This window comes from Saimiri boliviensis, chromosome 14, assembly GCF_048565385.1.
Source record: "Saimiri boliviensis isolate mSaiBol1 chromosome 14, mSaiBol1.pri, whole genome shotgun sequence".
Lineage (NCBI taxonomy): Eukaryota > Metazoa > Chordata > Mammalia > Primates > Cebidae > Saimiri > Saimiri boliviensis.
In genome coordinates, this window is record NC_133462.1 from 64,951,079 (window position 1) to 64,978,826 (window position 27,748).

The 27,748-nt window shown below is 37.8% G+C and overlaps 1 protein-coding gene across 6 annotated transcripts in view; it reads left to right on the plus strand.

The window, feature by feature from the left end:
- Positions 1-1,028: 1,028 nt before the first annotated feature.
- Positions 1,029-27,748, plus strand: part of RPS6KC1 (ribosomal protein S6 kinase C1) — a 186,227-nt gene continuing 159,507 nt past the window's right edge. For 2 of the 6 annotated variants that reach the window (XM_074385174.1, XM_010340952.3), the window contains exons 1-3: positions 1,039-1,390; positions 13,985-14,020; positions 20,243-20,363. In XM_074385174.1, coding sequence (XP_074241275.1) covers positions 1,286-1,390; positions 13,985-14,020; positions 20,243-20,363 — 262 coding nt within the window. In that variant the 5' untranslated portion in view covers positions 1,039-1,285. Of the gene's footprint in view, positions 1,391-13,984; positions 14,021-14,061; positions 14,480-16,098; positions 16,216-19,484; positions 19,560-20,242; positions 20,364-27,748 lie in introns of those variants that run through there. The other 4 variants (XM_074385177.1, XM_074385175.1, XM_003930359.4 and 1 more) reach the window with 4 other exon arrangements.

The window sequence follows — 27,748 nt, forward strand, 5'->3', positions numbered from 1 at the left end:
TGAATTGTAGACTATCTTTGTAACTGCAATGCCAAATCAGCATCATGTCTGACACATAGTAGGTGATGAATTCAGTTTAATGAATGACAGATAGACAGACTGAGGTATATGTAGGTTGAAAAGAATGGGCCAGTGGTGAGAAAGAGATTAAACATACAGAAAGGAGATTTGGAATGTCATTGAAACAGTGTCTTAAGGTCTGCCAAAGAGGATGGGATTCAGCTCACGTGAGGAGTCAGTTGTAAAAATGAGGAAGTGATATGTGTACATTTCAGGTTGGCATGGAAATGTGAGAAGATGAAGGAATCGGTACTAAGGGCCATAGCTGCTTCTTCCTCTTCTTTCTTCCCTGCAAAGAAGGGTGCTGTTGCAGAATGTAGGGAGGCAAAAAGAAAAGGAACAGAGTCTTTAGGATAATGGCAAAGACTTGTAATGATTATTTTGGGGAATGAGAAAGAACCCTGATCACAACAAGATAAAGGAATTCCCAAGCGTGGCTAACGACTGGTTGAAATTGAAAACTGTAGTGAGTGGCCTGGAGCGATCGAGTGAGTTTTTTTTCTTCTTTCTTCCAGCCAGAGGCGGACTCCAGATTTTCGAATCTGAGGGGATTTAAAAAAGGTTGATATTGGCTTGGGAGCTTTTTGAGTTGGGGGCTTGCTGTACAGATGTGTTACAGAAAGGCGCACAATGAAAGGAAATTCATCTTAGAAAGAAGGGATCTGTCCCAGAGAGGGCGATGTTGCTGCGGGTATTTAAAACGATAGCCCGTGAATAGGTAAGCAAAGAAGGTGCTAAGCTAGGGTATCTCTCCATCCCTTTACCACTCCACGGAAGTTTGTACGACTGCGAGGCGGAGGCAGGGAGGACCAAGCTCTCACCGGCGTGGCGTGGCTATACCAGCTCTTACAAAATCTAGAAGGTGACGGAGCTAGCCTACAACGAGTCGTCTCTAGTGGAGAGGCCTGAGGTCTCCGCAGTGACGGGGGTGGCAGTGCGACCCCTTAATTTTCAACTACAGGCCAGTCTCAGGTGGCCCAAAGGCGCTGAATCTACGGTGAAGTCTGCCCCTCCGCTGGAAGCAGGAGACGGCCTGACCCGGAAGTTTTTTTGCCAACCCGGAAGCAGAGCTGAGCAGCGGAGGCGCCGCCGTGGAGCCGCCTTAGAGCCACCGCCCCCTCGCCGCTTTGCCGCTGCGTTGGGAAACCTGGACCGCGGCGGCGCCCGGTTGCCCTCATGATCCCGGGCGGGCGGCGGCGGCGGCGGCGGCAGAGGCGGCGGGAGGATGACCTCGTACAGGGAGCGGAGTGGCGACCTGGCTCGTTTCTACACTGTCACTGAGCCCCAGCGACACCCGAGGGGCTACACAGTATATAAGGTCACCGCCCGGGTGAGTGCCGGTGTCGGGCTGGGATAGGAGCTTGGATTGGGACCTGAGGGTTTGGGGTGGGGACCCTGGTGTGAGGGTACCTGACTGGCCCAGAGCCGAGGGTGGGACTGGGTGCTGCGCCTAGTGGCGGGACTTGCGTGTCGGAGGTAGGGATTTCTAGGTTAGTGGTTGAGTGTGGTATGCCCGGGCTTCACTGTAGCAGGTCGAGGTAGAGTCCTCTTTCTGGGGGTGGGGCAGTCAGTGGTCGATGGTTTTAAATTGATGACTCAGTTCCCATCCCGTTTGGACTTTACTGAGTTGGCAGTTTGCAGAAGTGGTTTCGCTTGCTCCAGGAGGATAATGCACATTTAGAAAATGTTAATTTATGTATTGTTTGGCTTATGTAATAGAAGTTATTTTTTCTCTTGACCTTTATTTAGTGTCAGATTTGCTTTGAGGAAGGCAGACTCTTGGGAAAGTGTTAGGCCATCAACCTAGGAGCTGTGGATCTGGGCTTTGTCAAACCCTTGAGTTTTTCGTGGTTTTCAGTAGGAGACGTGAGAAAAATCTGTGGGTGGCTTGTGGGAGCTACCGTGAGGGCATATTTTAAAGTTGAGAGGCTCCTTTGCATCAACTAACTGGTCCAACTTTTGGTACCACTTTATGTTTCATTGCTTTTGTCTTGAGTTTTAGAGAGTCTGCATCTTCAATTACATAAGTATGTATGTATGTGATGTATGTGTGCATGAATATGTGTGTAAAGTAGGCATTTCGCACATATCACCGGATTTAATTCTCATTTTAATGATGAGGAAACAGATTAAAGGAAGTTTAGTAACTTGCCCAACTTTACGTTGCAAGGCAGTATTAGATCTGCCTGGGATCTGAAACCAGTTTTGCCTAACTCCAGGTTATATTAAATCTGAAGAATTAACTTTATCATTATTAATTTTTAAAGAAGATAGGTACAGATTAAGTAAGAGTAGTTCAGTATACATTTGGAGAATGTAGTAGTCGTGTCAAGTAGGCCTTGAGAAGAATCTTAAAGGTTAAGTAGATTTAGATCAGGTTGGGGCATGGGAGTGGCACGTGGTGTATGGAAATGGTGCACAATTCAGATAAATGTGAGGAGGGATGGATGAACATGTCTGCTTAAAGATAATGAGAAGACCCAGCCTGCTATTGGCGAATGCTGTACTGAGAATAGAGGAAAGTTTGTTGCTCGCTGTTTGCACGTAAGGTTGTTATATGAGTGGAGTGTTCATTTCAGGTTGTGTAAGAAATTTTGTGAGATTAAGGGGCCCTTATTATACCACTCTTGAAACTTTTCTAGTCATTGGGCCCTTCAAAAATCTAGACTTAGTTTCCTAACATGTAGGGTATGGAATCAGAACGGTTTTCAGCATACATAATATTTCATTCACAGCATCCTACTTATCCCTTAATTTAACAAGATAACTGTCTTGAATTAATGTAGTTGCATGTCTATGCCCCTTAGTGGATTCAGAGCAGTTCTCTATCATGGGCATTTGTTTCTGCTTATGTTAACTAATAGATATAAGAACAGGCACACAGTGCCTGCAAACCATTGTTGAATGTTTTCCTCTTCATTGTACTCAGCACACCCAATAAATGTTTAGATCCAGATACTAAATAATCTGAGGGACATAAGCCTGAATAAAGCATGGATCTTCTTTTCAAGGATACTCATAGTAGAAGAGAGTTTACCATACTTAAACAAGTGTAATATAACACAAGAAGTTCCTCCAAATATTACAGAAAAGAGCTGTGGGAAGACAGATTGCTTCTGGACCAAGAAATCAGGGAATATGTTCCAATCAAGATAGGTGAAAGAGGAAGAATCCAGAAAAGGAGAGGGTATAAAAGGGTAGACAGTTGAAGGAGTAGAGTCCATAAAGACCTGGAGGTATGAATGTGTGTGGAACTTGAATAGGAAGCACTGAGTATAATTATTTGTACTGTTACTTTACAAAAGGAAAGGTTAACCAAATTCAGGTCTTTTTTTTTTTTTTTGAGACAGTCTTGCTGTGTCGCTAGGCTGGAGTGCAGTGGTATGATCTCAGCTCACTGCAACCTCTGCCTCCCAAGTTCAAGTGGTTCTCCTGCCTCAGCCTCCTGAGTAGCTGGGACTATGAGCGTGTACCACCATGCCCAGCTAATTTTTGTGTTTTTGATACAGACAGGGTTGGCCAGGATGGTCTCAATCTGTTGACTTTGTGATCTGCCCGCCTCAGCCTCCTGAAGTGCTGGGATTACAGGCATGAGCCACTGCGCCCGGCCAGATCTCCCACCTTCCCCAAGATGTAGTCTCGCTCTGTGGCCCAGGCTGGAGTGCAGTGGTGTGATATTGGCTCACTGCAACCTTGCCTCCCAGGTTCAAGCAATTCTCATGTCTCACCCTCTCAAATAGCTGGGATTACAGGTGCCTGCCACTACGCCTGGATAATTTATCTATTTTTAGTAGAGAGGAGGTTTTGCCATGTTGGCTAGTCTGATCTCGAGCTCCTGACCTCAGGAGATCCACCTGCCTTCACCTCCCAAAGTGCTGGGATTACAGGTGTGAGCCATCGCTCCTGGCCAAATTCAGATCTTAAATATCTGAAGCTGTGACTTATTTACTGAACTAAGTTTTGACAATATAAACTAGATGATAAAGTCACACATTGCCTAGAACTAACCAAATTTACATATATGCATGTTACATAGTGCTGTGGTTATTTGAACTTGAAAATTGCATACACTGCCTTTTTTCTCCCTGTAAATGTTTGTCTTCATTTATTGCTTATGTTACAGATGTTGTTTTTAAAATATAAGGTCTGAGTCAACATGGAGATGTACTTTTAAAATAACAGTGTTTAGTATTATAAAATATTTTTTGGAAGTTAAGGAGAAAAACACCTTTTCTCAGGATAATTAACCAGGTAAATAGTGTTCTCCTGAGAGAACTTTAGGAGATAAAAATTAGGAATGTCTTCTGTGTGTTTTCTGCTACTGACTTACTTCTAGCTTCAAGGAACAATTTTCTATATTTTTGATCCTTGCAGGGTTATTACTGTAGCAGTAGAGTTTTAATCATTGGAAGTACCAGTGTTAACTTTTGGATAGCAAAAGGGCTTTTTCATCTTCTGAAATCTCCTTTGTGTTTTTTTGCATTTCTCTGAAACCTGGTAAGCTTAGATGATTTTGAGGTCAGTTACAAGCATGTTAACAGATTCCATAGTTAAACTCTGTGTTGTTTCTTAATTTCTATCTAGAATAAGTACCTGTATTCAGACTTGGAAAATTCTTTCATACATTCTCTGTGATTCTTTAGTCGAAGGAGACACAAGTATAAAAGAACTGTCAGCGTGTTTTCAGTTGTGTCATCATGCTAAGTTTACAAAATTCTCATACTGTAATACAGATTTCTCAGCAACAGTAGGTGAATGGCAGTTCTTGCCCATATTCTTTCCATCAGTATATAAAGTATGTTTTTATTTTCAAAAGACAGTGCTGCCTTATAACTTATTTTGTTTATATTTAGTCATAATTTACATACAGTAAGATTCACCCATTTTAAGTGTCTAATTTGATGAGTTTTGACAAATGTATACGGTTGTGTAACTACACCATGTTCATCCCTGCACAAGTTCCCACATGCTCCTTTATAGTCAGTCACTCCTCCTCACCCCCTATCCCTGGGCAACCACTGCTTTGCTTTGTGTCATTATGCATTGGGTTGCATTTTGTAGAATTTTGTATACAAAGAATCATATAGTATGCACTTTTTTTTTGGTCTGGCTTCTTCCATTACGTATGATTATGTGAGATTTATCCATGTTTTCATGTGTTTCATTCCCTTTTATTGCTGACTCATATTCCATCGTATGATTATACTACATTTTATCTCTTTACCTGTTGATGGACATTTGGGTTGTTTCCAGTTTTGGGGTATTATGAATATAGCTATTATGAACACTCACATACAAATCTTTGTATGGACATATGGTTTTATTTCTTTTGATACCACACTGCTTTGTTTACTGTAGCTTTAATGTTCTTTCTCAAAATTATTTTAGCTATTCTAGATTGTTTGCATTTGCATATAAAATTTAGAATCAGCTTGTCTGGTTTCTACAAAAATGCCTGCCCAGATTTAGATTGGGATTATATTGAGAATGTAGATTAATTTCAGAAGAATTGATGTCTTAAAAATATTGTCTTCTGATCCATGAACATACATATCTCCCCATTTATTTAGCTCTTCAGTTTGAGCAGTGCTTTGTAATTCTCAGAGTATAGTCTTGCACGTATTTATTTTTATTTATTGATCTTTTTTAGAGATGAGGGTTTCACTGTATCATCCAGGCTGGAGTGCAGTGGCACAATCATAGCTTACTGCAGGTTGAACTCTTGGGCTCAAGTGTTACTTCCTCCTCAGCCTTTTGCCTAGCTGGGATTATAAGCACAAGCTACCCTATTGACTCTGCACATATTTAAAGTTGTTTGGGTTTATTTTCAAACTATGACAATGTATAAATCCTCATTTTTATACGTAGCTAATGTTTGTTGAGTAATAACAGCAAACACTTACATGGTGCTTACATATGAGTCAAGAACTTTATATTAAATTAACACATTTAGGCCGGGCACAGTGGTTTATGCCTGTGATCCCAGCAGTTTGGGAGGCCGAGGCAGGGGATTACAAGGTCAAGAGTTCGAGACCAACCTGGCCAATGTGGTGAAACCCCATCTCTACTAAAAATACCAAAATTATCCGGGTATGGTGGCAGGTGCCTGTAGTCCCAGCTACTCAGGATGCTGAGGCAGGAGAATTGCTTGAACCTGAGAGGTGGAGGTTGCAGTGAGCCGAGATCATGCCACTGTACTCTAGCCTGGGCGACAGAGCTAGACTCTGTCTCAAAAAAAAAAAAAAAAAAAAAAAAAGAAAACCAAAAACACATTTGTCACAGCAGCTCAGTGAGTAGGTACCATTATTATTTTCACATTTTCCATGAGGAAATTGAAGCACAGACATGTTTAATAACTTGTCCAGGGTGATATAGGCAGCAAGTGGTAGAGTCTACATTTGAACCCAGGTAGACTGGTCCCAATCACAGTGCTTTTAATCCCAGTGCTGTGCTGCTGGATACCTGTATTATAAAACACTTTTTGTTAGTTGCTGTGAGTGTACATATGGGGACACCTGTGTGTTCTCATAATGGCATTACTGTATTTTGGCAAAAGGGATGGATACATGAATAATAAGTGACTGTGATAATGTGAACAAAGGTGAGTAAGGGAATTAATGGAAAGTACTGAGCTTGACTTAAGTTTGAAAATCACCATTTCCAAAGCTTCAAATCAAAACACTATATTGTTTGGAGGGAACCTGTCCTCAATTCCTGACCATATTCTTGATTAGCCTGCTTGTGCCTATGAAAGGAATTATTTGTAGTTTCCAAATTAGGCTAGAACATTACATTCTTTCGTATCTCTCATTTAGTTGCTATTTCGTCTGTCTGGAATACTGTTTTTTGTCTTGGCAATCCCTACTCGTCTCAAGTGTCAGCTATGCCCTGTGTTCTCCAGGAAGGTTTTTTTTTTTTTTTTTTTTAAAGACATTGCTTTCTATGTGTCTTGTATCTACTCCATTAAAGCCTTTATTATAATGTACTTGTCAGACTCTTCTTCTGATGGCAGACTGTATTATTTTTTGAGAGAGTCTCATTCTGTTGCCCAGGATGGAGTGTTGTGGCATGATCATGGGTCACTGCAGCCTTGACTTTGCAGGCTCAAGCAATCCTCCCACCTCAGCCTCCTAGTAGCTGGAACTGCAGGCACATGCCACCCTGCCTGCCTAATTTTTGTGTTTTTTTAAGATACGGGGTTTCATTATGTTGCCCAGGCTGATCTTGAACTCCTGAGCTCAAGTGATCCACTGGCCTCGGCCTCCCAAAGTGTAGGGATTACAGGCGTGAGCCACTGTAGGGATTACAGGCGTGAGCCACTGTACCTGGCCAGACTGTCTTTAACTGTATTCTTGGCCTTATTCTTAGCACAGAGCCTGGAAAATAGTAGGCTAGAAGGAGGCAGCACTTTGCTTCTCAAGTGTTGATTTTAAATTAACACACAATGAAATTGACTTATTCTGTTGTATAATTCTTTGAATCTTAGCGTGAGTATAAATTTATTTATCTACCACGATAATCAAGAAAAAAGTTTCATCATCCCCAAAACTCCTCCATGCTATCTCTTTTTCACACCCTTCCTCCCACCCCTTATACTCTGGCAAGCAATAATCTATCTCCACTATTATGCTGTTGTCTTTTGGAGAGTGTCATATAGATAGAATCATATAGTATTTAGCCTTTTGAAACTGATGTTTGCTTAATTTTTTTCTTTGAGTTGTTTTCTTGTTCTTAAGTTTTGAGAGTTCTTTATGTTCTGGGTATCATTTTTTTTTGGGGGTCAGATATGACATTTCCAAATATTTTCTCTGATGTAGAGCATATCTTTTCATTCTGCTAAGTATCTTTTTTTTTTTTTTCTTTGAGACAAGGTCTCCCTCTGTTGTCCAGGCTAGAGTGCAGTGGCACCATCGTAGCTCACTGTAGCCTTAACCTCTTAAGCTCAAGCAATCCTCTCACCTCTCAGTCTCCTGAGAGGCTGGGACTACATGCGTGTGCCACCATGCCTGGCTAATTTTTGTATTTTTAAAATAGAGACCCAATTTCCTCATGTTGCCCAGGCTGGTCCCAAAGTCCTGGTCTCAAGCAATCTGCCTGAATTGACCTTCCAAAGTGCTGGGATTACGGACGTGAACCATTACACCTGGTCCTTTTTTTTTCAGAGTTGGGTCCTTGCTATGTTGCCAAGGCTGGAATGCAGTGGTTATTCATAGGTGTGATCATAGTGTGCTACAGCTTTGATCTCCTATGCTCAGGCGATACCCGCCTCAGCCTTCCAAGTAGCTGGGACTACAGCTATGGCACTGCACCCAAACAGTGTCTTTTGCAAAGCAAAATTTGTAATTTTGGTGAAGCCCAGTTGATCATTTCTTTCTTTTATGAACCGTACTTTTAATGTCATACCTAAAAACTCTGCCCAACCTCAGGTTACAGATATTTTTCCTGATGTTTTCTTCTAGATATCTTACTGTTTCGCATTTTATATTTTGCTCTATGATCCATTTTGAGGGTTTTTTTGTGTGTGTAAGATGTAAGGTTTGAGTAAACGTTCTGTGTTTGCCTTTGGATGTCCAATTGCAACAAAACACCATTTGTTCGAGAGACTAACCTTTCTTCATTTAATTGCTTTTACTCCTTCACCAAAAATCAATTGACCATATATGTGTGGATCTGTTTCTGGATTCTCTTATTTTGTTCCGTACCATACTATCTTGATTATTGTAGTGTTATACTAAATCTTAGAATTAGGCAATATTATTCCTCCAATTTTATTCTTTTTCAAAAATATTTTGACTCCTCTAGTTCCTTTGCTTTTTCATATATATTTTATAATAAGTTTATCTATAGCTACAAAAAACCTGTTGATATTTTGATTGGGAGTGCATTAAATCTGTAGATCATTTTGGGGAAAAATGGACATCTTTACTATGTTGAATCTTCAAATCTATGAACACAATATGTCTTGCCATTTATTTGTGTTCTTTGATCTCTTCCATCAGCATTTTGTAGTTTTGAGCAAATAGATTCTTTGTATGTTTTGTTAGATTTATTCCTCACTGTTTCATATTTTCATAGCTATTGTCAATAGTGTTTTAAAAAATTTTGGTTTTCAGCTTTTCTTTGCTGATATGTAGAAATTAGATTCATTTTTGTGTTGCCCTTATTACGTCACCTTTCAAACTGTCTTATTAGTCTAAGACTTTTTAGAAGAATACTTGTTTTTTTTCTTGCATAGGCAATCCATGTTGTCTGCCAAAAGGCATAGTTTTATTTATTCTTTCCAATCTGTATGACTTTTATTTCTTTTTCTTGCTTTATTGCTTGGCTAGGACTTGTAGTCTACAGTCTTGATTAGGAGTGTTGAGAGTAGGCTTCCTTGCCTTGTTCCTGATATTAGGAGGAAAATGTTCAGTCTTTTATCCTCTAGTATAATTTTAATGGTAGAGTTTTCGTATATAAGAGGCTGCATGTTTTATTTATTTTTATTTATTTTCTTGAGACAGAGTCTCGCTCTGTCACCCAGGCTGGAGTGCAGTGGTACAATCCCAGCTCACTGCAACTTCCGTCTCCTGGGTTCAAGCGATTCTCCCGTCTCAGCTTCCTGAGTAGCTGGGACCACAGGTGTGTGCCACTACGCCCAGTGAATTTTTTTGTATTTTTAGTGGAGATGGAGTTTTGCCATGTTGGCCAGGCTGGTCTTGAACTGGCCTCAGGTGATCTGTGCTCTTCAGCCTACCAAAGTGGTGGGATTACAGGTGTGAGCCACTGCGCCCGGCCTGCATGTTTTAATTTTTAGTTTTGTTAGCTTTTTTGTTTGAAAGTAATGTATAGTCACACACATTTCAAGCAATCATTTAAGTCAATTTAAAGGAAAAAAGAGAACCTACTAAATTTTAAATACTTAACCTGTTAGATTTTTACAAATGTCTGGTATTAAAGCAGTGGGAGTTGTTAGATTTCAGTTGTTAAATCAGTAGCTCCTTGAAGATTTCTTGAATAAATACTTAGTATTAGCTTAATCTGGAGACATTTTCAACAAACAAAATAATCGTAGAGATAGGGAGGGCAATTGGTTTGTTGCAAAATATATTTATGCTTGAAATTTTTGAAAAATGGCTCTCAAGGTGTTCTGTGTTTTCTAGACTCTAGTTTATTCTACTGTTCCTTTGTTTTTGACTTGTAATATTGTTTAGTAGAAAACCAATATGCCAAAAAATTCAGTAAATTTATTATGAAAACACTGAAAATCTTACATCACTAAACCATGACTGGTTGACTGCTTTCACTTTGCTGTGAACAGTGAGGATTCAGTACCATGGGAAGGATCTAGGATGAAATGTTTACCAATCTGTTGCTTAGCACACTACTGTTATCCGAGTTACGGAAATATGTTAGAGAAATACACCCTCCTCCACTCTGCACTCCCCTCCCACCCCACCATTGTGCACCGCTGGACTGTGAGCTCCAGGAAGAAAGGGAGTTTATTTTGCTTACCATTGTAATCCAGCACATAGAAGTATGTAGACCACTAAGAGGATGGCTGATAAATAGTAATCAAATCGGTTATTTCTGATAAGATAGTTTTAATATTGTGGATATTGTTAGGGGATGGCTAATGTATTTTTGTTTATGAAGTACACATGTATTTGATTTCCATGAGTACATGTGATACTTCTAATATGTACATTAAGAAATAAGTTCTTCTAGGCTGGGCACAGTGGCTCTTGCCTGTAATCCCAGCACTTTGGGAGCCTGAGACAGGCAGATCATGAGGTCAGGAGTTCAAGACCAGCCAGAGCAACATGGTAAAACCCTGTCTCTATTAAAAATACAAAAATTAGCTGGGCGTGGTGGCGCATGCTTATAAACCCAGCTACTCAGGAGGCTGAGGAAGGAGAATCACTGGAGCCCAGGAGGCGGGGGTTGCAGTGAGCTGAGATCATGCCACTGCATTCCAGCCTGGGTGACAGAAAAAAGAAATAAGTTCTTCTTTCTTAAAAAGAACATTTGCAGGCCGGACGCGGTGGCTTATGCCTGTAATCCCAGCACTTTGGGAGGCCGAGGTGGGTGGATCACGAGGTCAAGAGATCAAGACCATCCTGGTCAACATGGTGAAACCCCGTCTCTACTAAAATAGAAAAAATCAGCTGGGCATGGTGGCGCGTGCCTGTAATCCCAGCTGCTCAGGAGGCTGAGGCAGGAAGGAGAATTGACTGAACCTAGGAGGCGGAGGTTGCGGTGAGTGGAGATCGAGCCATTGCACTCCAGCCTGGGTAACAAGAGGGAAACTCAGTCTCAAAAAAAAAAAAAAAAAAAAGACCTTGTTGTGAGTGATCATGTGTTATTTTTGGTGGGTGGATTATTAGTGGATTGGTTATCTATTACTATTCTTCTCAATACATTTCATAAAAATGTAAGAAATAAAATCAGTCATTAAACTTCGTGAAATATTATACTTTTGGAAAGGTGTGTGTGAGGGGACATCTGATACTTGAAAGTAATAGCTAAAATCAAATATTTGAATAATGTATGGTTGTTAGTTACCTGTTACAGCCTCTTTGATACTAAATCTGTGTTGTCTGATTTGGTGGTCATTAACCACTGTAGCTATTTTGATTTAAATTTAAATTAAGGCCTGCAGTGGCTCACACTTATAATCCTAGCACTGTGGGAGGCTGAGGCAGGAGGATTGCTTGAGCCCAGGAGTTTGAGACCAGCCTGAGCAACATAGGGAGACCCTATCTCTACCAAAAAAAAAAAAAAAAAATATATATATATATATATATATATATATATATATATATATGTATGTAACTATATATATGCTGACTGTGGTATTGTGTGCCTGTTGTAGAGACCCAAATATATATAAAATATATAAATGTATATTGAAATATATATATAACTATATATATATGCCAACTGTGGTGTTGTGTGCCTGTAGTCCCAGCTACACAAGAGGCCAAGGTGGGCGGATCAGTTGAGCCCAGGAGTTTGAGGCTGCAGTGAGCTGTGGTCCATGTCATGGCACTCCAGCCTGGGTAACAGAGTAAGACCCTGTCTTGAAAAAAATTTTTTTTTAAATTAATTTAAATGAAGTGAAATTAATGTAGTTTCCCAAAGTAGCCATATTTCAGTGGTTTAATAGCCACACACATGTGGCTAGCGGTGACTGTGTTGAACATTGCACGTAGAGAGCATTTTTTCCGTCATCACAGAAAGTTCTATTGCTTAGCAGTGTTGTATAAATTAATGAAAATTGCTACAGGATTTCACCAAGTTTATGTATTGTGAAAGTTGGAGTATAGAGTGCAAGATATTTGTTCTCTGAAATTCTTAGGTGGGAGCTTTTACAATGGTTAACCTGTCTGGTAGGGGAAGAGGAAGCTTTTAAATTATAGCATTCTTGCTATGTTATTTTTTTTTCACAACAGCCAGGCAAGGCAGTTAGTATTATCTCCATTTTATAGATGAGATCAAACCTGTAAATTGAACTGTGGCTTGAACCAAAATTTGTCAGACTTTAAAATCCTCTATTTTTTATTCTGTTTTCAGACTTTAGGAGTGGTGCTGAATGGATTATAATTCCTAGTGTGTTTGATTTATCTTTTTTTTTTTTTTAAAGTGAAAGCAAGTTTATTAAGAAAGTAAAGGAATAAAGAATGGCTATTCCATAGACAGAACAGCCTGATTTTTCTTTTTGTTTGTTTGTGCAAAATACAGCGTTGTAGCTTCAAATCTGTTAATTTGACATTTACGTGGGTGGTACTGTATTATATAATCTAATGTGAGACTTTCCTAGTTTATGGTGTGTTTGATGGTTTAAGCACCTACCCTTTTCAAAGGTTTTGTGAAAAAAATATTTTTACCTGGTGTTAGACTTTTTGGCCTTTGTAATCAGAGAAGCCTGAAAGAATCTCCATTTTCCTCTTTCCTTAGCGAGTATTGCTAGAAGGCTTATTTGTCCCTGAATGTTTGTATATAATTTATATTACTTTTGTTTTCTTCATTATTATGCAGCCAGTGATTACTTCTCATGCTTCTCACATGGTGTGTCTGAGCATTGTGGCTGCTTTTTTTAATTGACATTTTTATTGGGCTAATTGTAGATTCATATACAGTGGTAAGAAATAATGTAGAGAGATCGCTTGTACACGTTGCCCAAGCACAGCTGCTTTTTATGCTTCTAATTTATAGGTAGGCTTGCTGGGAAGGGGAGATGTAGACAAGCTTGTTACAATTATGTTAAGAGTAAGGGCTGGAAGCTTTTTCTTATGAATGTAATGAATATATGAACATTAGCATGTGGACTTTTAGCTGCTTTTTTGCTTAATTTTTAGTATCATTAAATGAAAATTTTTAGCCAAATTAAATTTAACAGAGTTTAATTGAGCGAAGAATGATTCACGAATTGGTCAGCCTCTTCAGCCAGTGTAGGTCCAGAGAGACTTCAGCACAGGCATGTGGTAGAAGATTTATGGACAGAAAAAGGAAAGTGATATACAGAAAAGGAACTGTTCAAACAGCTGTATTAGTTCCAGCTGAGCATTTGCCTTAGTTGAACATCATTTAAACAGTTGGCCCCTTTTGGTCAAAACTTGGCGACTGGCACCAGAGTAGGGTACAGTCTGTTTATACATCTATTTATACATCTGTTTCTCTGTCTATTATGTACAGAGAAATTCTTAGGCCAAACTTAAAATATGTAGCCTAAAGGAGGTAACTTTAGGTTAAATTTGATGTAACAGTATCTGTTTCAGGTAGTGAAGTTATTATATAACTGAGTTTTGGATAAATGATATAGTGTTTATTTTCTTTTAAGCAAATTGAATTTTTCATACAAATACTAATGAAAGTGAATTATACAAATAGGAAATCTTAAATTTGATAATGATTAGAGATTTCTATGTATGTTTTGTTTTAGGTTGTTTCACGAAGAAATCCAGAGGATGTCCAGGAGGTAATATCCATATGAAGATTTTATTTTATGTATTTGATAAAAATTTAATTAAATACTTTTTTGAGGAAATCGCCTGAATCATTTGTACATCAATTTTTTTTTTTTGAGATGGAGTTTCACTCTTGTAGCTCATGTTGGAGTACAATGGCTTGATCTCAGCTTACTGCAACCTCTGCCTCCTGAGTTCAAGTGATTCTCCTGGTCAGCCTCCCGAGTAGCAGGGATTACAGGCATCCACCACCACACCCAGCTAATTTTTGTATTTTTATTAGACACGGGGTTTCACCATGTTGGCTAGGCTGGTCTCGAACTCCTGACCTCAAGTGATCCACCTGTCTTGGCCTCCCAAAGTGCTGGGATTATAGGCGTGAGCCACTGTGCAAGTCTTTATATGTTTGCGTGAAGATTGTCTTCGGTTCACAAAAGAGTAGCTGAAGTGTCGTATTCGAGACCTGCTATGTAAGTGTTAATTTTAGTAGGTGTCAAGTTATAGAAATAAGAATTTAATGAATTATAGTGTGGTTTACTAAATGATAATTGATCTGGTAACCAGTGTTTATAAGATTTCAACATCAGTTAAGGTCCCCCTGTTTACCCATTTCAAGATCACAGTGTCTATGTAATAAAAAGTATTTGGTAACTAGTATTTATTTTAAAGATTCTAACAATACATAATGGGTCTTCACCTACTTTCACTTTTATATTGAATTGACATGTTGACATCTTGGAAAACTGTTTGAGATACAGATGTTTCTTTTTTAACTTTTTAAGTTAGTAGGTTCTTTTGCAGATTCTTCTGTGCATTTTTTCCTTCTTTCTAAAATGATACCAGCCTGTTATGTTTTGCTTAAAATTGCAAAATTCTCTATTTGTATTTACTTTGTGCTTATTGTATATCTTTAGGAATCCTTACTGAGGAGCTTGCTGCCTTTAATGTTTCTTGATTTACTTTCATTTTAGTCCTTGCTCATTTTCACTAAGACTAGAAAGACATATATTGGGATTGTTTTTTCCTCCCTTACCAATGTGTGTTTAAAACAGATACTTTAAGTTTACAGTTCTGATTCTGCTGCAACAGTGTTTGTTTCCCACCGCCCCACACAATTAAATATGAATGTTTTTGGGTGGTAGGTTCTTCTATTTAGCCGCAGGCCCCACCACTCTACAGAACGTACCTGGCTTGATTCACACATTTAAGCTGACTGTTTGGTACTGCTTGGTTTGAGTGTATCGTCCCAGGTTTAGATAGTATTTAAATTTTATACATTATCATTTCTGGCTATGTCTGATCTCATAGTTGTTTTTGTCCTATGATTTAAAAAAGATATATTTTATATAAAGATTAGCCAGGCGTGGTGGCAGGCATCTGTAATCCCAGCTACTTAGGAGGCTGAGGCAGGAGAATTGCTTGAACCTGGGAGGTGGAGGTTGCAGTGAGCCTGGATTGCACCATGACACTCTAGCCTGGGAGACAGAGTGAGACTCTGTCTCAAAAAAAAACAAAAACAAAACAAAAACAAAAACATACATTTTAAAAAGATTTAATACTATTTTCCTGACGGGTTTTAAGACAATCTCTCCCCCCATCAGTAGTCAGGAAGAATATCTAATATTGTTATTTTGAAAGATATATCTTTATATATATATAATATATTAAATATATATAATATATTATATATAATATATAAATATAATATATATAATATATATAATATATATAATATATAATATATATAAATATGTAAATATATATATAAAGATATGTTATATCTTTCAAAATAACAATATATATATAACATTACTTTCACTGGTGTGGGGGGTGTGTGTGTGTGTGTGTGTGTGTATATATATATATATGTATGTATATATATATACCATACATTTATATATATCCCAGTGAAAGTAATTTGCACCATGATTAAAGTACTTTTCTATATTTACTTGTGTCAATTGATGAGTATGAACTATTATTTAGATTTCTAGTTTACGACTCTTAAAATTGAAATGGGTATATTTCCTTTGAATGCATTGTCTGATTGCTGTGCTGTAGTTTGTAGCCTGATGTTCCCATTTTCCAGGAAGAATCCTGAACCAACCTATCCATGAACATACTCTCTGCCATTTTCTTAATCCTTTTTTCCGGAAAACTCTTTTATAATAACAACTGTTGGTGAACCATTCATCAGAAAACTCTTGTAAGTGTCTTTTAGTTAGACAATTGCATGGTCCTTTGTTAGAAGTGGTATAAATTTTTAAAAAGTATTCTATTTAGTTGGTTTCTTAAAATATAAAATAACCTTGAAATTATCACAGTACTTTTTTAAGTTTTCCATTTAGTTTATGTAAACATTGGAATTCTAATTTGGGAGAGGAATTTACCACTTAGAGTTTGTTTTTCACTTCTTTTCACTTTCTTTCTCCATTAATTTATTCATTTGTTACTGCTTTAGACTATAGTAAGGCTTCACAAGGGCTCTTTAAAACTAGATGTACTGATAGTTCAACCAAATGTAGGGCTAGTAATATGCTAGCCTTATACACAATGGGAGAAATTTTGTTGTTTTTCTTTTATATATACTTTAGCACATGCCACCAGGTATCAGTGTTTTCTTCCTAAGAATGTGGAAAAAAAAATCTGTGGCCTCTTATTCAGTAGATCATGTAGAACATGAGTAGACTGCAGATAAGTGAAGAAAGAGATGGTTTTGCTTTCCCTCACCCTTTTTTAAACAAATTAACCTATACCTGTTTCTCTCTACAGGTAGGATATTTCACTGGTGAAATTTGGGAAGGGAAGAGAACTGAAATAGGACTTTCTATGTATTATATCAGAAATCTCTGTTAAATCCTTTCTTTAAAAGATAATTTTATTTATTATTATTTTTATTTATTTTTCGAGATGGAGTCTCGCTCTATCACCCAGGCTGGATTGCCATGGTGCTATCTCGGCTCACTGCAACCTCTGCCTCCCGGGCTCAAGCAATTCTTTTGCCTCATCCTCCCGAATAGCTGGGATTATAGGCACAAACCACCATGCCCAGCTAATTTTTGTATTTTTAATAGAGACAGGGTTTTACCATCTTGGCCAGGATGGTATTGAACTCCTGACTTCAGGTGATCTGCCCAGCTTGGCCTCCCAAAGTGCTGTGATTACAGTCATGGAAAAAATAGTTTTAGAAAATGGGTACATACGTACTCAGAAATATATCAAGGGAAAGGAAAAGAGAACAGGGAAAACAAAATCCATAAGCAAATAGTATGGTAGTGATGATGGTTGTAAGAAGAGATAATCCAGCAAATTGTAAATATTAATGTTATATGAGAGTGAAAAGACAAAGTTAATTCAATTGGTGATTCTGTAAAATACAGGAATCTAAAAAGTTTTCAGTGTTATTAAGTGTAATTATCTAAAAGGAAACATTTATGTAAAAAATATTTGAGGGAATGTTTTTAATGAAAATAAAACTTTTATTGAATTTGTATTTTTTATATGGTTGTCATTGAATTATATTTCCTTGATACATTTTCTTCAGAGTGACTTTAATAAATAAGAAATGTATGCAAATTTGGTTCAGTAAAGAAATAGGTGTTTTAGGCCAATTTTTTCCTAAATGGGAAAGTATCTAACATTAATTAGAGGAAATAATTTCTGTAGGTGTCTTTGAGGACTTTGTGTAGTCCAGATATGAACCTCAGTACTTATTGTTGTAGTGGAAATATATCTTTGTTCACTTTGGTATTTTGAAGATTTCTGGAAACCTCAAAACTTAGAAGGAGTAAGAAGAAAAGGAGGCAGTGGATGTGACATTCTGCAATGAGGGTATTTTGGTTCTACAGCCCTAGGGTTGAGAAGAAGGAATATGAGAATGAATAAATTAGGGCATGGTGAAGAAACACAGATTCTCACCTTGAGGGTTCTAATTCTTGCTTTGACAGACTGTCTGCTGGTTTATATACCATGGTATTTTAATAATTATTATAATTAAATTGTTAAATTTTGCTCCTTTTCTCTTACATTATTTAAAAATGACCTTAACTAGAATAAAAACTTTATTTGTAAATCTAAGTATTTCCATGAACTACAGTCTTTTGAATAACTTTCACATCCAAGTCATAATGGCCTTAACCTTATGTAAGGTCCAGTTTATAATGACATTTACCTTTTATAAGGTACTCTTTTCATAAGCCCATCACCCATTTCTCCCTTAATTCCTTGGCAATGTAATATGATTGTAATTTGATATATTTTTAAAATATAAAAATAACAATTTTTTGTTCACATCATTCTGTTGTTAGAATCCTTACATCTCATTACACATGCTGAGAAACCTTTTTCCTGAATGATTACTGCCTATCTGCTACTGATCTCTTAATCTACAGGTTAATAGATCCTGCTTAGTTCTTGCTCTTAAAGCTGTCTATCTCATTAAACAGCTCCAAGTAGCTCCCTCATGAGCTCCTAAATAAATATGTTGAAAACCAAAAATCTGTAGCAAAACTTGCTACACAGCTGTTTCTTCTTCATTGTTACTCAGTTTATTTATCATTTTAGGCAAATACTGAGTATGTACTTTTGTTTAAAAATTGCCTAAATTAATTATTTTGTCTTCATTTAGTTATATATACTTGGCAATTCACTCTCCTTTTAAAAATGTCATTCTCAATTCCCTCCACTTTTATTTTATTTTTGTGGGTCTACTGACCACTTCCCTTCAGGATTCTCTAAGGTAGTACTTTTTGTGAAGCCTTCTCAGATATACAAGGCTGATTTAGATACTGCTTCTATAGCACTCTTGGGCTGCCCCTTTGAACATTTTTCAAGCTGTCTCATGATGTTGTTGTCTTATAATGTGTTGGCTTATTCTTTCTAATTAGAATGTGAACTCTTTGAAGGCAGGGCCTGTTTTTCCCTTCTCTTCATACTTTGTGACAGTATGATGCTTAGTGCAAAGTAGGTCCATAAAAATATTTGTTTCGGTGACTCTTTTTGTTGTTGAGTCAATAAATACAAGGGAAGCGTCACGAGGAAGCAGATTTTTAAAAATTAATTCATGTTATAGTCTGTCTCGCCTCCTAAGATTATAACTGTTAACAATAAATTTATTAATTAAGGTAGAATTTTAGACAGTATGAAAAAGTTTGCTGAAGAATTTTATACATGCAGAGAGTAGGTTTTTTGGCAAGAGTCTCTTAAATCACACCTGGTTAACTGCTTGACCTGGTATTTGCTCATTAGCGTTACACCCTGTTGTTTATGAAAAACTTTTAGAAAAGTTTGTTAGAACTGAGATGATTAAGCTTTTCCGAAGTCAAGACCCCAGTATCTGAAGTAATGGGATTTAAAACTCAGCTTTACCCTGCTTTGTGGAGATTGAGGGGCTGAATCTGATATCAAGGCCATGCTTCAAATCCTTTTTCTTTACAATCTTTACAAAGTGGTTTTTTGTTTTTTTTTTTTTTTTAGATTTGATCTGAGTAATGTTAAACAATAATTCAGACTAATGAAAGAAAACACACTTTTGCCTGTTGTCTCATCTAGGTGATTGTTATTTTGTTTTTTAAAATTATACTAATTTTAATGATGTTCTGGTCAGGATTCAGCTTGCCTACAGAAATCTTATTACTGGTATAAATTACGGTTTATGAAAAAAGATTTATGACGTGAAAGTCCATGTTAATTGCTTGCTGCACAGCTACTTTTTGTTCAGTCTTTATCCTTTTAGGCAAAGACTGAGAATGTACTTTTGTTTAAAAATTGCCTAAATTAATTATTTTGTCTTTATACATGTATTATTTTGAGAAAGAATATATGTTTTGACATCTAACTCATTTGCAGGCTGATTGTAATTGGTTTTCTAAGAGGTGAAGTGACATTTTACGTAGTGTAAATCTTCTGGATTGAGTATTTTTCCATTATGAATAAAACCATACTTGTTTAAAATGAAAATTTGAAACCAAAGCAGAATAGTTGGAAGGATTATTGCTTTATATGTAATATATTTTTACTTTATTTTTTGCTATGCTCCTGGGCAGCAGGAATCTGCTTTATATTTTTAAAGTAAATATTATTAGTTAATTTCAGTCAGTTAATCATATTGGTTAGGATATGCATTTGCCTTTGCATGACAATTTTGAACACTTTAATGAAAAGATTATTTGTTGTTCAGATATCTGAACCTAAATGGTTTATGAGATACATGTCTAATTTTATTCTTCTTTTAGATAATTGTATGGAAGAGATACAGTGATTTTAAGAAACTACACAAAGAACTATGGCAAATTCACAAAAACTTATTCCGACATTCAGAATTATTTCCTCCATTTGCTAAAGGAATAGTGTTTGGTAAGTGATTTTTTTGAAATTATAATTTTAAAAAGTGATCATTAATTTTGTGTATATACTGAACTTTAACATAACTACACTATGAAGTCAGAAGCCTCTTTACTTATCGAGTTAATTCATATTGTTCAGTAAGCACTGGAAATTGTCTCTTCTTGTTCTTGGTATGGTTTTGTATACCCAGAATATATTTAGTTTTTTCATCAATGAAACAAAACAACTTCAGTTCCAACCAACCAAATAAAAACCCTGTAGGAACATAAGAAAAGGTGATACTCAATTATTCTTATAGTTCTAAAATTCTTTTTTTTTTTTTAAATTAAGTCTCATTTTGTATATTTCCCCGATACTGTGCTTATAGCATGAATGGTGTGGTTTCCTAGTATTTGCTTCTTGCAACTTCTTTTTGATACCTTAGTATTTTTTTTTTTAACCTCATTAGTTTTCAAATACCTAAGTAACAGTTTTTTATATTAAATTTTCTGTGTCAGAATAATTGGTGTGGTTTCTGTCCCCTGTCTGGATTTTGCCCGGGAGTGTAGAATATTATTCATGTTTTTGTTTTTCTATAACTCTAACATAAGTGTTCTTATATGCACAGGACTTTATTTTTTTTGAAATGGAGTCTTGCTGTGTCATGTAGGCTAGAGTACAGTGGCACAATCTTGGCTCACTGCAACCTCCACCTCCTAGGTTCAAGTGATTCTCCTGCCTCAGCCTCCTGAGTAGTTGAGATTACAGGTGCCTGCTATGACCCCCAGCTAGTTTTTGTATATTTAGTAGAGATGAGGTTTCATCATGTTGGCCAGGCTGATATCGAACTCCTGACCTCAAGTGATCCACCTGCCTCGGCCTCCCAAAGTGCTGGGATTATAGGCATGAGCCACTGTGCCCAGCCAGAACATTTTTATCCTATTATTCTTTGCAACCAATTTCTGCATATGGAATTGCAGAGTCAATGTATATGCACATTTATTTTTCAAACTAGACAATTTTTTTCAGATTATGAAAGTAGTATATGCAAATAACTCAGATGCTACAGAAAAATACTTAAAAAGTAAATAGAAATTCAACGGTAATACCATCTCCTAGATAGTATAATATTTTGGCATATTATTCTAGACTCTTTATGAGTGTGTCTGTGGTGTATTTTTGTGCTTATGAATATGTGTATGCCTTTTTACCCATCTCTATATAGAAACCTTAAAAATGGAATCTTGCTATATATGGGTTTTGTAACCTGGTTTTATATAACCGTATATATATATTTTTTTTCTTTATTTTTTATATAGCAGCATATTAGGATTGTCTTTTCATGTCAATAAAAAGATCTACATTACTAATTTTAATATGTACATAATATTCCAGTTTTTATATGAACTGATTTAGTAACCAGTTTTTTACTGGTATATTACTTTTGGCCTCTGGCTGTTATAAATAACACCATAGTTAATATCATTATTCAGACATTGCTGAGAGGAGAATTAGTTAAGGGGTCTGCATATTTTTGTGACTTTTTAAATTTTTATTTTTTGCCTAAGAAGTCCCTGCTGTAATTTTTGTGACTCTTGATGCATGTTATCTCATGTTTTAAATAATTGTAACATTGTTGTCCTTTATACATTGGAATAACTTTTAAATTATTATTATTATTTTTTGAGACAGAGTATCGCTCTGTCACCCAGGCTGGAGTATAGTGGCATGATTTTACTCACTGTAGCCTTGACTCCCTGGGCTCAGGTGATTCTCCTACTTTGGCTTCCCAAGTAGCTGGGACTATAGGAGCACACTACCACGCCTGGCTAATTTTTCTATTTTTTGTAGAAATGGAGTTTCACCACATTTCCTAGGCTGGTTTTGAACTCCTGGGGTTAAGCAATCTGCCTACCTCAGCCTCCCAAAGTGCTGGGATTATGGGTGTGAGCCACTGTGCCTGGCAGAAAACTTTTAAAGTTTTACAGTTCTAAAATTCTTTTTTAAAGAGGCCTGGCAAAGTAAAATAAAAACAAAACACAAAACAAAGGTAGTATCGAAGAATGTACAATAAAAACAAGTTTCCTGCTCCTTCCCACCACCCAGTTTTGCTTCTAGATATAACTATGTTTTGTTTTTCGGGTATTTATTTCTGTATGTGTAATAAATTTATACCATTTTTTCTTTCGAGACAGAGTTTTCTGTTGTTGCCCAGGCTGGATTGCAATGGTGTGGTCTTGGCTCACTGCAGCCTCCACCTCCTGGGTTCAAGTGATTCTCCTGCCTCAGCCTCCCAAGTAGCTGGTATTACAGGCGCCCACCACCACACCCAGCTAATTTTTTGTATTTTTAGTAGATGTGGGGTTATGCCATGTTGAGCAGGCTGGTCTCAAACTCCTGACCTCAAGTGATCCACCCACTTTTTCCTCCCAAAGTGCAGGGATTACAGGCATTAGTAATGCCTGACCCATTATTTCTTGATTTCACAACTTTTACATACCTATTGACTCACTGCTCTGGTGAGTAAGGATTTAGCTTGTTTACCCTGTTTCTGTGTATTATTACATAATACTTTTAGTTCTTCTGTTGACTCTATTTCTTGTTCTGTAACTATGGACAATATCATTTGTTTTTGTAAAATGATTCTAAGAGCATTTTTTATCTTCCTCCTACCTCTTCAGCTCTTTTCACCACTTAACATTTGAAATCTGTACTTATATTTTAACATTTGTCAAAGGTGATAATATTTATGTTCTCTTCAGTAGTCATAATTAAGCTCCCATATATAATGTATAGAATAATTCTCAAAGCTGGAATTTAATAAGCATCACTTATAACATTATTATTTTTTGAGACAGAGTCTCACTCTGCCACCCAGGGTGGAGTGCAGTGGTGTGATCACACAGCCTCGATCACCTGGGCTCAAGCAATTCTCCCTCCTCAGCCCCCCTAGGAGCTGGGACTACAGGTGTGTGCCACCATGCCTGTCTAATTTTTATAATTTTTATAGTGACAGGTTTTCACCATATTGCCCAGGCTGGTCTTGAATTCCTGAGCTCGGGCAATCCTCTTGCCTCAGCTTTCTCAGTGCTGGGATTATAAGCATGAACCATTGCGTCTGGCCTTATAACATTATTATGACAGAGCAAATATCGTTCAGTATAAAGTTAGGTCGTGTACCACAATCACATTTTGTTCTGTGAGGTTCAATTGTTACAATTACTGTGCCAACATAAGAAAAATGTTTAAGTGAAGTCTCCGTTTTCCTTATACTACATTAGGGAATTGAAATCATGCTACGTTTTAGTTTGCTAAATATTTGGACCATACCTTTTGTAATAGCCAGCCTCCAAGATGGCCTCCTATGATTCTTGTCTCCTGGTATTCACACTTTTGTGTCTTCCCTTCTGTCTTAGTCTGTGTAGTGTTGCTACAAAGGAATACCTGGGGCTGGGTGACTTATAAAAAAAAGAGGTTTATTTTGTTTGTGGCTCTACAGGAGGTAAAAGATGCATGGGGCCACCATCTGCATCTAGGAAGGGCTTCAGATTGCTTCCACTCATGGCAGAAGGGGAATGGGAGGCTACTATATGGTGAGAGAACAAAGCAAGAGAGAGAGGAGGAGGTGCCGGGCTTCTTCCAACAACCAGTTCTCTCTAAGAGTGAGAACAAACAAGCCACTCATGGGACATCCGTTCCCATGATCCAAACACCTCACACCAGGCCTCACCTTGAGTACTGGGATCGAATTTCAACATCAGACTTGGTGGGGCCAAACAAACCATATCCAAACCATAATACCCTCCCAGATTGTACTAGAGTTGGTCTCTGTGACCAATAGCAAAAATGATGGTACGTGTCATTCCTGAGATTTTCTTATGAAAGACTGTGGCATCTCTCTTAAGGTGTCTCCGCCCCCCCCCCGCCCCCCGCCTTTCTCTTTCTCTCATAACTTACTCTGAGAGATATCAGCTTTTCCTATGATAAGAACATTCTGGTAACCTATGGAGAGGCCCACATGGTAAGGAACAGGGGCATCCAGCCAAAACCTAGTAAGCACGAAACTTGCCACAGCCATGTGAATAAACTTAGGAGCAGATTCTGCAGTCCCAGCTGAACTTTGAGATGACTGCAGTGTTGACTGACAATTAACAGCAGTCTCATGAGAGGCCTGAACTAGAGCCACCCAGCCAAGCCACTTTTGAATTCCTGACCTTCAGAGACTGAGTGAGATAGTAAATGTTTGTTGTAGGCCACCATGTTTTGGGATAATTTGTTACACAGCAATAACTACTTAATAGACTTCATAACAAAAGTGAAAATATGGAGAGTAGTTTTGAAATGAGCTGTGAGCTTTGAGGAGAGTGTTGGTGAGTGCCTGAGTGCCTTTAAGATGTGATTAATTGGAGCCTTGTGGTATTTGGTAAGAAATATTTGGTGAGGATTTGCAAGGAAGTTAGGTAAGTGTTACTGGAAACTGGAGGGAAGATTTCTCTTATGTAGTTGCAGAAAGTTTAGCAACACTGTTACCTACAGTTATGTGGAAAGTTGATAATGTATCAAATGAACTGGGTAAGCTAGCTGAAGAGATTTCTACCCAGAGTGTTTATAGTATGGTGCTTCTTCCTGTTCATAGTAAAATGTGAAAGGAGAGAGAGAAACTAAAGGAAGGATTGTTAAACAAAAAGGACCTAGGTCTTGTTTTGAAAATGCTGTCTTTCTCGATAGCAGAGAGTACTAAAATTAAGAAATGACTTCTGATCAAATGTGGCCTGAAGATGAAGCTCAGTGTGAACTGAAATCTTTCCTAAGACCTCAGAAAGATTGAGTCAAACAAAAGCTCTCCAGAGATTAAGGTTGTGCCTTACCTATCCTCTCGAATAGTAGGGCTTTGTGGGAGTGTAAGCCTCGGCCAACTCAGCAGAAGCCAAAGCTGCAGAAGGGTTTAACTTGAGATTTGTGGCTATCACTTTTGTCTAATTGAGTAGACCCCAGTAAGAGTCACAGGTGACTCCCCCAAGAAAAGTTAAAAGTAATTATATACGCAGAAACATTATTAGCTTGGACTGACAAGCACAAAAACAGTACAAAGTGAAAACAGACTTTTGTCTCCCCCAAATTTTACTGGCAGGAAGGCTAAAAACAGCTATGAAGTCACAAACCTTGCGATTTTTCATCGAAAAGGAGGTATGACTCAGAGGGTGGAACCAGTAGCTCAGAGGGCAGAGCCAGAGCCTTGGAGAAATTTATTCCCAGCCTGTGGGCCTTAATCAGAAACTTCCAACATTTGCCTCCTGGATTTCAGAATTACCATGGACCCATTAACTTCTTTGGGTCTCCCATTTACCCCCACTTTTTTACAGGAATGTCTATAGCAGTTATCCCATGCCTATCCCACTATTGTATATTGAGTGGGTAGAGGGGAGGTAACTTGTCGATAGTTTCACAAGTTAGGAAGATTGTACTTAAGGAGCTACACTTAAGGAATGACACCTGAAAACCCCAGTCACACATGGATCTGACTTACATGATGAGGTTCTGGACCTTGAGTTGCTGCCATAATAGGATGAGACTTTTGGGGACTTTGGGAGGAGGGTGAGTAGATCTTCTATGTGGGTGAGGTGTGAATCTTTGAGGGCCAAAGAGTGGTCTGTGGTGGCCAGTTTCCAAGATGGCCCCCAGTGGTTCCTGTCTCCTGGTATTTATGTCCTTGTCAAATCCCCTCCCACATTGAACCAGGATTAGTCTGTATGACTAGTAACATATGCAGAAGGGATGGTATGTCACTTCCAGGATCAAGTTATAAAAGAGAATGTAGCTTCCATCTTGTGTGCTCATGCTCCCACCTCCCCTCCATGTGTCTTTACATGTTTTGGGTAAACTGGTTGCTGTATGGTGCAAACACTCAGGCAGCCTGTGGAGATGAGGGATGTTTCAAACTTACAGAAAATTGCAAGAAGAAGAATAGTGCAAGAACACCTGTATGCTTTTCAACCAGATTCACGTATTGTTAAGCTTTTATCCCGTTTCCTTGTCATTTGCTGGTGTCTGTCTTCTTTCTCCTTCCCTCTGTCTCTCTTTTCCCCTGTATCCTGCTCTCTCCCTCTGCCTCTCTCTCCCCCAGTGCACACATATAAAATATATGCACATAATTTTACATTATTTTAAGTTTTTAACTTTCCTTTCTTTGAGACAGGGTCTCACTTTGTTATCCAGGATGGAGTACAGTATCACAGTCATGGTTTACTGCAGCCTCGAACTCCAGGGCTCAAGTGATCCTCCCACTTCAGTCTCCCTAAGTGCTGGGATTATAGGTGTCAGCTACCACACTTGGCCATAATTTTTAAATGAGCTATTCCAAATTATATTCCAAATTTCGTGTCCCTTTACTCCTCAGCACTTCAGTTCTTCACTAAGAATAGGGATATTCTATTACATCAGTGGACTTCAGTTATCAATTTGAGTAAATTTAATATTGATACAATACTTTGATATAATCTACCATCTGTATTCCAATTTTGTCAGTTGACCTTTCAATGTCATTTTTCTTCTCTCTGGTATAGGATCCATTCTAGGTTTGGTATTTTATTTAGTCACTGTCTTAGTCTCCTTTGATCTGGAATTTAATATAGCTATTTTTTTTGTTTTTCATTATACTGGCATTTTTGAAGAATACCATCTCCCCTCTCTATGCAAGCCCCCTGACGTCTTTTTAAAGAGAACGATCCTCGTTTTAGGTTCCTTGATGTTTTGTCATGTTTAGTTCTAGGTTATGAATTCTTCCTGGCTGGATACTACATAGGTGTCCTCAGAGTATCTCATCTGAAGACATGGAATGTCTGTCTGCCCCTTTCTGCCCCTCATTAGTGATATGAATTTGTGTCACTTGGTCAAGGTATTATCTAGCTTTTTCACTGTGCTAGTTTCCTGTGGCTGCTATAACAGATTACCATATACTTGGTAGTGTAAAACAATAGAAATTTATTTTATCACAGTTATGAAGGCCAGAAGTCCGAAATCGGTATCACTGTGCTGAGATCAAGCTGTTGGCAGGGATATGCTCTTTTCAGAAGAGCGACACTGTTCCTTGGCTCTTTCAGCATTTGGTAGCTGTCCACGTTCCTTGGCTTGTGGCAGCATTACTTCAGTCTACAGGACCCTCAACTTCAAACCCCACTCTGCTCCATCGTCATATTTCCCTCTTTGTGAAATTTCCCTCTGACTCTCTCATTAGGACACTTGTGAGACATTTAGTGTCCATCCAGATAATCCAGGAGAATGTCCCCCTCTCAGGATCCTTCATCATATCTGCAAAGACTCTTTTTCGAAATCAGGCAACGTTTACAGGTTCCAGGGATTAGCTTTGGGGGACCATTTTTCAGAGTACTGCAAAATGTATATTCATTTTTCTTTCT